This window comes from Gavialis gangeticus, unplaced genomic scaffold (genome assembly GCF_001723915.1).
Source record: "Gavialis gangeticus isolate Ggan-Ray unplaced genomic scaffold, GavGan_comp1, whole genome shotgun sequence".
Classification (NCBI taxonomy): domain Eukaryota; kingdom Metazoa; phylum Chordata; order Crocodylia; family Gavialidae; genus Gavialis; species Gavialis gangeticus.
Genome location: NW_017729001.1, coordinates 21,553,028 through 21,565,327, shown reverse-complemented (window position 1 = coordinate 21,565,327; position 12,300 = coordinate 21,553,028). Strand labels below are relative to the sequence as shown.

At 47.1% G+C, this 12,300-nt stretch overlaps 1 protein-coding gene across 4 annotated transcripts in view; it reads left to right on the top strand.

Annotated features, from left to right (window-relative positions):
• Window positions 1–12,300, top strand: part of ULK1 (unc-51 like autophagy activating kinase 1) — a 100,945-nt gene that overhangs the window by 35,640 nt on the left and 53,005 nt on the right. For all 4 annotated transcript variants that reach the window (XM_019507058.1, XM_019507057.1, XM_019507056.1 and 1 more), the window contains 2 exons: window positions 5,764–5,822; window positions 10,154–10,236. In XM_019507058.1, coding sequence (XP_019362603.1) covers window positions 5,764–5,822; window positions 10,154–10,236 — 142 coding nt within the window. The remainder of the gene's footprint in view (window positions 1–5,763; window positions 5,823–10,153; window positions 10,237–12,300) is intronic.

Genomic DNA, 12,300 nt, shown 5'->3' with positions numbered 1-12,300 from the left:
AGGGGGGCCCGGTGCGGGGGCTGAACTGGTCCCCGCTCAGGAAAATGGAGGCAAAGAAGTCGTTAAATAGGTTAGCTTTGCCGTCTGGTCTGAGGACCAAATTTCCTAGCGCGTCTTGCAGGGGCCTCACATTACCCAGTACCTTCTTTTTGCCCTCTATGTATTTAAAAAAGGACTTCTTGTTGTCCTTGATCCGGGAATTAGTCCCAGTCCCATCTCCTAAGGCCATGCCAAAAATAGCATCCTTCCCACACTCTCTCCAGCTGAGGCTTCCTGGTTCATGTCTTGAGCATGAAATAACCCATGGACCAAGCAGAAGTAGACAGTCTGGATAAGCCTGTTAGTTCCAAATCCATCCTGTGGAAGCCCCTCTTCATTCCCCAGCCCTGGCTGAGTCGAGCGGGCGAGAGAGGCTGCCTATCCTTTTCCCTTGGCTGCTGCTGGCTCCAAGGACTGGGTCCCGCTGAGCTTCACCCTTGCTCTGGAAGCCTGTTCTTCATACAAGGTTGCTTATTTTGCCAGTGTTTGCAGTGTTGCAAGCTCTGTTAGGACTTATTTTTAGCCTCTTGAACAAAGCTATGAACTGGCCAATGGGTGTTTCCTTCTAGTGCAATGGGATATGGACTCCTTTATTTCGGCCAAGTCTTGCTTCAATTCGCGTGGCTCAAGCCCCATCCCCAGGTGTGTGGGGGGGCCGTCGGTGTGCTTTGTGCACAGGGAGCTCCAGCATTGTCCTCAGCGAGAAGAGGTCTCTAAAAATAAAAAATACTTGAAAGGCCTGGGGTGGGTGGGTAAAGGATCCAGTGGATGTAGAAGCCCGGGGCGCAGCTGTCAGTCAAGGGTAGGCCATAAATCAAGGCACGGGAGTGTTTCTTTTATAGCCAGATGGGGAAGTTTTAAAATTAACAGGGGTTGGGTCACCTGAGGTGACTTTCCTGTATCTGTCATTCTCTTGCACTTTGCTAGTCCTCCTCCTCCCTGTCCTCTGCTGCACCCCTCCGATACAAGCGGCCTCTGCTTGTTGATCATGGCTAGCCGGTAGCATGGTTGTCCCTGATGCCTTACCAAACAACAACAAAAAAACCCCTCATAAAATGAAACTGCCAGAGATGAGATTAACAGGATTGGTAATCCCCATAAACAGATTGGCCAGGCACTCTCTTGATGGCTAATTGTTAATGCGTGTTGCTTAAGAAAAGGAGGACATGGTCCAAACTTGTGGCCCTTCTCCCTTGTATCCCTCAGTCTGACCTGGGCATTTACTGCTGTAGCGGTCTTATTTATGTGCCTCACAGAAACACCTTGACACCCTCCCAAAGCACAGAGGTATATTGTGCGTACCCCTGGGCAAATAATGGGGAGGCGTAGTCCCTGCCTTCAAGAGCTTACAAACATATAGAGTTTACAAAGAGGCAGGAGGGGAAAGAAATGCCAGGGGAGAGGAGGGGAGGGGATGTCTTGTGTGAGATGTCACAAAGCAGGGCCCTGCGCCAGTCTAGTTCTCTTTCAAAGTTTGCATTATGCTAAAGACGATTGGTTCACGGCTTTCATTTATAGACAAGTTGTATACTCATTTTGGCTGTGCTCTTCCACTGGAGAAGTGAGTACTATTGATATGGCAGGGGAGTCCCAGGTGCATAGCACCTTAAAGTCCGGGGGTTCTTGGGTCTTAAGGTTTTTAAAGCTTAATGAGTTGCTGAATTATTCTTTTTCAAGCGTGCAGTAGCACAATCTGCATCTAGACACATGATCCTATTGGGCATTCATTGCGGTAGCATTCATTGTGGCATTGCATATTGTGATGAATCCTCTGGCTGAAAATGGAGCGCGTGTGTGACAGACAAATTGCACTAATTCAAACACTTCTGGGCTTTGCTGAGATAGATGAGACTTACCTGGCAGCTTTGAAAGAGTTAACTTGTGCCTGGGTATGCGCTCATCCCAGCTAGCTACTAGATGAAAAATTTAATTTCCAAGCCTGCTGCACTGAGCCCATTGCTTGATTCTCTCTCAGTTGAGTCTTCCTAGATCAGTACTAGGTTCATGTACCATTTGCAACAACTGCAGAGAATTATTGTACTGAGGGCCCATTTCGCAGTGCAGTCGATGAAGGCGGCTTCCTGTACGTGGAATTTAAACTCTTTGCTGTGGAAGCAATCTGGTTCTACGTGAACAAACTGAGTGAGGTGGAGTTGGCCCGGTATTGATAGGGGTGAGATTTCTTTTGGAAGCTGGCTTGTATTTTTTTGGAAGAATTTGAGGAAACTGAAGCTGATATACATATGCAAAGGCAGCAGGTTGCTCTAGTCAGTGAGCTGCTGCTTTTAGACCAGTGGTTATGAGTCTGTCAGATGTCAGTAAAAAAACACCACTTCAAAGGGAGTACAGGGTCTTGCATTCAGTGTCCTTAAGCCCATACCTTCAAAAACTCTTTTAAAATCAGGATTCAAAAACTGGAATTCCTCCCACCTACTTGCCTACCCCCTGGAAAAAAACTCCACGCCACACTTTCATGGTGCACTTCAGTCAAACTGTTTTTTTTTTCTCTGTAACCACAAGAGCTTGCAAGTTTTCTAATGGTACCTTAGTTTTTCCTCCATAATCTCATCCTGTGTACCCAGAAGCTAGAGCCATAGCTAAGTGGTGGTTTACTGAAGACCTTCCGTGGAAATGTTGATTTGGCAGCACTGAGAACGAGACTTTTTTTCAGATGCACTCAGTGCTAGTTGGTTGGTCATATTCTCATTGACTTCAGTGAGCAGTGACAAGCCTTCACGAGTTACTTCTGAAAATCTCCGCTTATGTGGATATGGGGCTATATCCAGCTGTCTCATCTGGCAGCCAGCAGTCCCCAGAAAGATATAGCATGGTTGTGCTCACTGTCTTAATGAAGCAAATTCATCCCCAATGCTGCTTGGGTCAAGTCAGTGGAGTGACAGCCGGGATGACTGTGGCCCGTTGAGTTTGACCTAAGCCTGGTCGAATCTTGCACCTGTTCAGGAGTCGTAGAGAACTGTTCTGTGGTTGCTTCCCTGCTTTAATATGAATTGAATGGTCTAGTTGGGGTCCCTTTACTACATGTAGACAGTGCCCAGTTGATAGCAGTTTCATTTGAGGGGCGGCATGGGTTCTGCTGGATCCTTGCTCCTCTAATTACCCGAGATGCAGGACTGTGTCTGGAAGATGGTGCAGACAGTGGACTCTTGGGATCCCAGAACTGAAAATCCAAAGAGCAAATGTTATCTAGTGTCTCTTCACCAGTAAATATTTCTGGTTGCATGCACTGCAGATTATCTGAGGAGAAGGCTAAGCGGGCTCTGGTTAATTAAATTTGCGTTAGCCACAGAAAAAGGGAAAAAATGTCTGTCTGTCTGCCTGCCCCGTGAGTTTATTTTCTTGGGTGAGATGTTGGTTAAATTAACCTATAGGTGTAGAGGTAACTGGAGCTCTTATGTCTTATGGACTCCCAAGTGCTCCTAACAGTGCAGACTTGATAGTCTGCCTATATAGGCAGCTACTGCAGGCCTAGCATGAACAGGAGTGGGAGTGGGTGGCTTATTTGATTAGTCACCAAGTCACATAAAGATGCAATCAGTCCTGCTTGGCCAATGGAGAAAGTATGCTGCAAGAGGATCCATGAGTTGGTGGTCTTGGTTCGCTTCCCAACAAGCCGATAGCCACATCAAGGGCCAGCATTGAAATTAGGGCAGTTTCTGCTAAGAGAGCCTGGTTTTGATAAAGCCACCATCCCCACTGAGAGAGGTTGCAATTGAGGAAAGGATTTGGATTCTTTTTTTGCAAACGTACTGATCCAAACTTTCATTCATTTAAAAAATGGGGAGAAAAAATTTTCCCCCTCCCAATACAGGTGATTGCTGAGAACTGGGCTTCTCATTAGCTGGCGGTTTAAAGACATGCTTCTTTAATGTACTGCGGCTGCTTGCTGCTAGGAAAACTTCAGACAAAACAATGCTTGAAACCAGCCCAAGCTTCATTATATTTCTGTAACAATTGAGTTGTCGAGGCCAGGAAACGAATAGAGAAAACAGCCGAGCTTTTGCATTTCTCTCGGACGTGAATAAGCGCTTCACTTCATTGCTGTGGAACTGCGTTTCTACTTGTCCAGGGTATATTTAGCGAGGCATAGCACTGTTGCCAGGCTCCTCCATGTACTGCGTGTGCTCGCCTGCTTCAAGTGTTCCAGGCTGTAAGCTTCAAATGACAGGGCAGGGGCCGGGAGAGGAAGGGCGTAAAATGCAGAGCTGCATGGAAATAAATGGAGTTAGGCGGCAGGGCTCGGACACGGGTTGATCTTCTGTGTCACGGGCTCCTTTGCCGAGCCAGGGTTGCTTCATATTTGTGTGAAGAGCAGCATGTTGCTGCACCTCCTGTGCTGCACGTTCCCTTGAAGTAAGGGGCAGGTTACTGCAGAAAGAAAACCCTTATTTCAGTGAAAGCAGCTCACCTCCTGTTCTCTTTGGGCGGGGGGTTTAGTAGGATCAAGCCCTTGTAGCTGGGGCTGGCTGTGTGTTCACGCTCAGCAGGATGGTGTGATCACTGTTTAAACTGGCAACTTTCTCAGGCGATGTTAGCAAACCTCTTGAAATAACGATGCCCCAGTCTCTCTGGCTCACACTTGTATACCCGCAGTTTGAGGTTTTGGAGCTGCTTTGCTGACCTCAGACGCTTCCAGTTGAGAAACGGACCTAGGTAGGAGGAAGGGCTCTGTCTTTTGGTAACTGTCTTCGGTTCCCCCAAGGTCAGGAGAAGCTGCCTGTGACCTCCTCGTCCGTCCCACCTTCTCCAACCACCGCGTTTGCAGGCGGCGATTGGTGGAGCGGGAATCGTTCCATTCTCTCCTTCCCCGTTCCCACCGCCTTTCCTGTCTGTGGATTTGTAGCCAGTCCAGGCTGTCTTGCATTAGAGGTTTTTGGCCTAGGCTTGAAAGCTTCTGTATGCTGAGAACGCTCTTGGGGCAATTTGCTGGTCCTGTATTATTTAGGGTGTGTGTGTATCAAACAAACAAACAATGAGGACAACAGATTTAGGAGGCTCTACCGAGTCCCTGATTATTTCCTGGAGATTTTATCTTTAACTCCAGCTGCTAACTTCTCCCAGCATGTATAATTTTTTTTTTAACTCCTCATCCCCCAGAGTGTGGTATCTTTTTTTTTTTGTTCCATCTGCGGTGATGGCTGGAGCTTGAGCTGTTCTGGCTTATTGGAGTTAAGTAGAAGGCATTAGGATCTGGTTGCCTTGATGGTTTGTTGTTTTTTTTTTTTTATTCCTCCCCCTCCTCTCCCCACAGAGCTGAAGTTCCCCCACCACTTCTTTTTTCCGTCCCAGCCCCTGTTCGAAATTACCCTGGGGAATTAATCCAGAATTGTGGGCAGGAGCTGCCATTCCTCGTTTGGGACTTGTCACGTCCGCAGTGATTTTAACCTCTGGAGAGAGGCTGTTAGGGCAGATTAGAGCAGAGTGGCAGGAGCCAGTGAAATGAGCCTTCAGGAAGGGACAGGAAAAAAGGAGTCGGGTCGGGGATAAAAATCCAAGAGGCTGAAATGTTGTGTGTTGGGTTTTTTTTCATTCCATAGTGCAGCCTGGGTATTGCAACCTAAAGGGGCTCCTGAAATAGAAGCATTTTTTGAGGCGAGTTCAGCAGTAGAAAAGCACTTCAGAATGACTGGGAAGCAGGATAAAAATCCTAATCCCCTTCCTTTGTTGCAAGCAGCTTTACATCTTGTTTTTTTTTCTTGTTCATAGGCCAGCAGCCCTCAAGACCTTCGGCTCTTCTATGAGAAAAACAAGATGCTGATGCCTAAGTAAGCATTCTTCCAGCGCTGCTATTTTTGGCCCGCTTGCTTACTCTGTCTGTATTTTACACCTGTCTTCTTGCACCACGGGCTCCTCATGTTGGGGATATGACTGAAATGTTTGGCCCCCTGCCTCCCCATTCCTTAACCATTATGAATCCAGGAGCTGCCAGTGTCTTCCCCCTCGTAGCACTGTGACTTCTCCCAGCATTTGCAGGTAAAGCAGGTTCCAGTTTTCTGTAAATCAGAAAAACAACTTCCCGTGCCCAGGTCACTAATGGAGCAAAATGTGAACACATCCGTGCCCTCTGCATGTGGCAAGCTTGCAAGTCCTGCCAGGATGGACGATAAAGTAAGCACCATCTTTCCATTGTGGTGTGACCTGGCTCCCTAAATAAGTAACTTGCCATATAGTGTTCTGGGTTTTGTTGTGCTTTGATGTTTTGTTTTTTATTATGAGCTTTAATTTGATATTACCGTCTTAAATCAGAGCCTCCCCCTCTTCTCTAGAGACTTTAATCTTTCTAGAGATGGGATTAAAGCATCAGATCCTCTTTGCATTAGAAAAAGGCTCTCCACTGGGAAGCTCAAACCAGTCACTGAATTGAACTGAGCTTAGGAGAGAAACGGACTGTTCTCTCAGCTTGCAACATCACCCGCTGCCGTGTTTGACTGGTGTGCGTGATGCTCAGTTTAGCTCAAAGTGGCAGGAAGTTCATCAGGCATCCTGCTTGTAGGTTTTGCTTGCTGACACCAGCAGCTGCTGGAGGTGGTGCAAAGAAATCCTGGTTTTGCAGGTCTGTGACCAACGTGCAACCTATTCTAGCTTTTCAGTTTTGCTTTCCCTGGCTGCTGCTTTTGTGATTGAAAATTACATTTTGATCAAAGTGTTAGACACTGAGCCTCCTGCTTTGCCCTGTTTTTGGTTGTAGTGGGGTTGGTCTAATGCAACCTATTTCCATTCTCACTGACATCCTGTCACACTTCTTAGCTTCTCTCGTTCCTTGGCGATCTCAGACCAGCAGAGACTCCCCATACCTGAACAAGGTGATTTGTACCTGAAAGCTTGCAAAAAACTTTTTTCCAACTACTCAGCTGGTCTAATAAAAGAGATCACATCTACCCAAAGAACCTGGCCTTGCCCTGGGCACTGACCCCACGGGTTTGATGGAGTCAGAAGAACTTTTTCGTTGCCTTCCTGCTGGAGACAGAAAGAGGAGCTGCTTTCCTCTTTCCCTCCCTGCACACCCCTAAAAATAAATTGGCACTCACCTAAGAGTCTGCGTGCTTTAGTGACAGAGAAACACAATCTGTTCCTTTTAAAGCCTTCTCCCACAGTAGCATTATTCCACCCCAATGCCATTTTCAACTGTGTGAGTTGCTGAGACAGAGGCTGACTTAATTAGAAATGAAATTCAGCCACGAGAGAGAGAGAGAGAGAGTGGCCATTCTTATTTATTTAGTATTATTAATCAGCTTTAATTAACAAAGCATTCTTAAAAAAGCAGTCCCACAGGCCTCCCTTGGGCATTAATCTGCAAACTAATGAACTTGGGTGATCTTTTTCTCTTTCTTCACTTTTCTTTTTTTTAATGCAAACCACATTCTGTGCTGTTCCTTGAATAAACTTGGATAGCTGCTGCCTCAGCTGTGCTGATGCAGGGCAAAACAGAAAACCACCCAAAAGCCCTTGCCCTCCGTGCACCCAGCCAGTGCCAGGGTTTTGTTTCATTCTCTGTGGGGCTACTCAGCATGTCCCACCTGTTGCCCAACCCAGTGGCCTGGTCCTGAAAGAAGATGTGCTTTGTTTTGGGCCATAGGGGTGGAGCATTAAATTCTCTGCAGAAAGCTGACATGACTACTGGCAGAAAAAATGCCTTTTTGAGGTGGGGAGCAAGCCCAAAGGCCTCCCTATCTTCAAAATGCCGGTCAAAATAACTAGTATTCATCCTCCTGACCTGCACGACAAGATGCTCTGGAAGATAAGGAGGTGGCTGGTTGTTCATGGTGAACACCTAGGCTTTGGAAAACATAGCTGAGGCACTCAGAGGTGTAAGGCAGAAACAGCCTGTTAATCCGGGCTGTCTTTAGTCTCTTATGTGACCTTAGGCATAACTGTGAACCTCCCTGTTTGAGGCTGATTTAAAAACACACACAAGCTGAATCTGGCTGGAAAAACGGAGGCTAGCTTTGTGCTGAGTTATTTGTTACCCACCTCTTCGTGTGTGATGGCTAAGTACATGATGACCATGATGCTCAGAGGGTTGCATCCCTTAATCACGAATGCATTTTTCAAGAAAGCTTGCAAATTGAGCATTTACACACGTACGTTTGTCTGCTATGGCACGCTGGAAATCCAGCTCGTTGGAGCAGACTTGATTAATCGAGTCTGTGGAGCATGTGAGATGATGTGCGCGGCGCTGCGGCGCATGCGTTTGTATAAACAGCAGAACACGCGCCAACACACAGAAAACGGCGTCAGCACACTTGTGAACTAAAACACCTTTGTGTTGTACTTCAAAAGTACGCCACTGCTGTTTTCTCAGCACTGATGTGCCTTTTGCCATTTATATGAACGCATGCGATGCAGCCCCGTGGCATCCTGGGTTGCTGCTCTACAGTATTTTGGTGCCTTTCTGTAGGCACCACTCTTTTGACCAGAGTTATTTGCAGACCATAGACATTGGCTGAGATGAAACCTAGTCTCTGCTTAATGCAAGAGAACCCCCCCCTCTGGGGTTCGAGAGAGCCTTCCTAGCCCTAAATTTGGCAGATGTGTAGAAAGAAATGTTTTTGTGAGAGGGAGTGGAAAACAACTTCTCCTGCTGCACGCACAAGGCTGCTGGACCGCCTGCAGCGTCATTGTGTGTTCTAGGAATCGCCGGGTTCAAATTCCCACACGGGCAAGGCCCGGGACTTCATAGAAAAATAACTGGATCCTTTTAAAGCCTTTAAATATAGCCTCTGGGCTCCAGTTTCGCTCTTGAACTGAGCAAGATGGTGCTAATGCTACTTAGCACTTTCTCCTCTGGCCCCATCTCCTTTTACTTTGCTTCAGTACGGGAGGTGGGGAGAAATGGGAGAATAACACGGAGGCATCAGGTGCTTGCTCTGTCGAAGAGGGACGCTTGTTTTGGGGCCCATTAAGTTGGGGTGACCCAGAGAAGGAGAGCTGTCCCCGGACATGCGGCATGCTCCGTGACGAGTAGGCAGTCGGCTCTGTATAGTTAACATCGCTGCGCTTGCCATTACCTCGGCTGACCCCTGAGAGGGAGAGGCCTGGCAGACGGCAAGGACTGAGCTGGGCACAGCCACAATAAACAGTGCCAATGCCGACAGGCTCTGGATCCACCCAGCATTTAATTTGGAGAGCTCTCCTCTCGCTGGGAGCGGCACTCGGCTCGGCTTGTAGTTGCCCAGAACAGCTCTTTCTAGACAGAGGGAAGTCAACTTAGCTGCGTCTGCTTAGGCAGCAGTTGAAGCATGTTTTCCCTTCCTTAATACATGTGCTTATGCTACGCTGCTCACGGTACTCCTGCGCATCCAGGATTTGTCTCCATGTCTCTACATTCACCTCATCTGCTTGGAGGGGGAGGGAGACCGTACGCGTTTTATTTTGCTTGCAGGCCCCGTGGCTGCCACTGAAAAGCAGACGCAGCCATCGTCCATGTGGCATTCACATCTACCTGCTATGTCTCCTTTGCTCAGTGTGGGGAAATATCCCACAGGTCTTGTCCTAAGCAGCATAAGCCCAGATCTCAGTGGCACCCACCACAAGTACTGTTTAACTGTGATCCCATAAAAAGTCAAATTAAGGTTTGGTTCCAGTCTTCTGCAAACTCGGCTTAACACTTAAAGTGATTTAAAAATAGTAAGTTGGCAAAGCTGATCACTAGGATGCCAGGGGCGTTAACTGGTAGTTTCCTTCAGGTAACTGCTCGCTCTCTCTCAGCAATTGATTCCTGTTGTCAGGGGGGAAGGATAGATGCTATTTATGTAGGAGATAGATGCTGCTTATCCTGTGACTTAGTTTTGTCCTGTGACTTAGGGCATTGAATAGGATGAGGTTGGAACAAGAGAGATGACTTTAGCATCAGCTTGGAAGTCGAGGATCTGCAGATGCTTTTGGAGCAGGCCTTTAAAGAGATTACCCAAAGCATTAGTAATAACAACACTAGTGGCTTGGGAAGGCCACTAGGATGAAAATAACTGCACCTGTTCAGTTCCTGAGCAGGGGGCATCTCTCTTTGTAGTCCGGGGGGCGGCGGGGTTTGCTTTTTCTGATCTTGAGACATGGCTAGGTGAGCTGTAAATCTAATTTTGCTCTTCTACTCTTCCAGTATCCCCAGAGAGACATCAAGCCACTTGAGGCAGCTGCTGCTGGGGCTTCTTCAGCGCAACCACAAAGACCGCATGGACTTTGGTAAGAGTTCCTGAGACTAGAATCGGTGACAAGTCTCCGCGGGCTGGCTTTGCCCCTTCATCGCAGTTTGCCTTCTGCACAGGGGAATGCGTGGTGCTTCAGTTGTCCTGAGGCCTGGGTTATCTTAAAGCTGGGCCTTGGTACTGTAAAGACTTGTATTGACCCCGGTGAATATAACATCTATCCTTCCCTGGTCATGGACAGCCCTTGCAACCCACAGAGTTTCCTGACACTTCTTTCAGGTACCTCTCCCAGGCATTCCCCCTAAGCCTCTGTCGAGACCTTTTTTTCTGAGTCCAGGTCCCTTCTCAACTGAGAGCAAGCGACCCCTTTTTAGCATGGGCACCAATTCCAGCCAATACTGCTGCCATGGCTTCTGCAGATCACATCTTTATTCTGGTCAGGATTTCATCTTGGGGCCCTTGGACTCGCATTTCAGGGGAGAACCAGGCCAACTTACCTCCTAACACATCTGTTTTGATCTTTTATCTTTACTTGGAGCAAAGCTGGAGGCTAAACCCTTTTCAACTGGTTAGAAAGCAGAAGATGAACAGCCTGTCTCGGAGGGGGATTTGGCTGTTGTTTAATTAATTCCACCGCGGGGCGAGGGGAAGGAATAACGCAAATTAAAAGCTTTGCTCCTGTTGTGTTAGTGCCACTGGCACAATGGATCTGTTTTATCCGTCAGCCTCTTAGTGTCTGAACAAGAGCTGGCACTGTCTGTGCAGGTCCATTTACTGAAATGAGACTAGTGGGAGAGAAGCCACGTTTCGTCTTTGTGCCGAGTTTGCTGCGTGAGGCTCAGTGAATTCACCTTTGCTGCAGAGCAGCCATTTTACCTTTGAACGCTGTGGAGGTACAATGTTGAACGCCTCTGCTTTATGCAGTCATGTGTATTTGTAAAACAGGGCTTTTGGGTACATGCTTGGTTTGTTCCTTTGGATTCGTGGCGAGGGTTGTTCATTGCTGGACAAGGCACTGTCAGTCTTGATTAATCAAATGTGCTTTGCAATCCCTTTGTTGTTTTTTTGGATAGGAGCTATCAGTGAAACCTGCCATCTGGCAAACCAAGCACGTAGATTTAACCAGGACTGAATGTAATTGTCCAGTGTTGGCTCTAAACGTTTGGATATGTAGCAAGGACGTGGATTAGAGAAAATGAGAGAAGAGTAGCGTTTGATTTTTATAATAGGTTTGGGCCTGTTTATGTCTTTCCTCCTTTTCAACATCATCTGTAAATTGTCCACCCACAATGAGACGTTTACTGCTTCTGTCCAGTTCTGTTTTGTTATAGGTAATTCTGTTCAGCATGGATCACGCTCTTCCCCACCATGACAATGTGATACAAAAAGAAAGAGAGAAATTAGCATCCCCATCCCCTTCTCTGTCTACCATAAAGTAGCTTAAACCCCAACCCCGACACCCTCCCTCAGACCAGTTCATGAACCACCAGGGATACCCAACTCCCAGGCTGAGAATCTCAGAGCTAAAAAATTCTTCAATACAGAGAAAACTTAGAGTAATGTACTTTAAATTTCATTGCAGTGCAAATTATTCTTGGTCCTTATTACTATATGATTCTTGTAAAAGTGAAGATGCACCTCTTTTTTTCCTTGGGGTGGAGTCACCTATATCCTATATATGAGCCTTGGCCAAATCGCCACTTTTAACTTCTCCCTTTATAATTATGGTTCACATACCTACATGCTTCTGGCTAGGAGAAGTCCTTGTCGCTTGTAAATACCACTTGTCAGCTGAGGAAAAACTAGGCCCGTGCTAGATGCAGAACAAAGCCCTTACTCAAATACTTGTTTGGGTTCCTTATCTCTCTCTTGCCACTGGAAGCTTTCGGGAGCTCTCCCTGCTTGTGAGGGAGCTACCCAACAGGCCACTCTTTCCTTGTTCTGGTGTTGAATGCCAAGCTATGGACTTCCATTGTCTCCTGTGGGCTTGGAAACTTCTTTATTTTTTGTCTAAGACAGGCATGCTCACTGAGTCTTTGTTTTGTGTGTCTTCCCCCCCCCCCCCTTTCTTTATCAGCCCCTTTTATCCCCCTTCTTTATA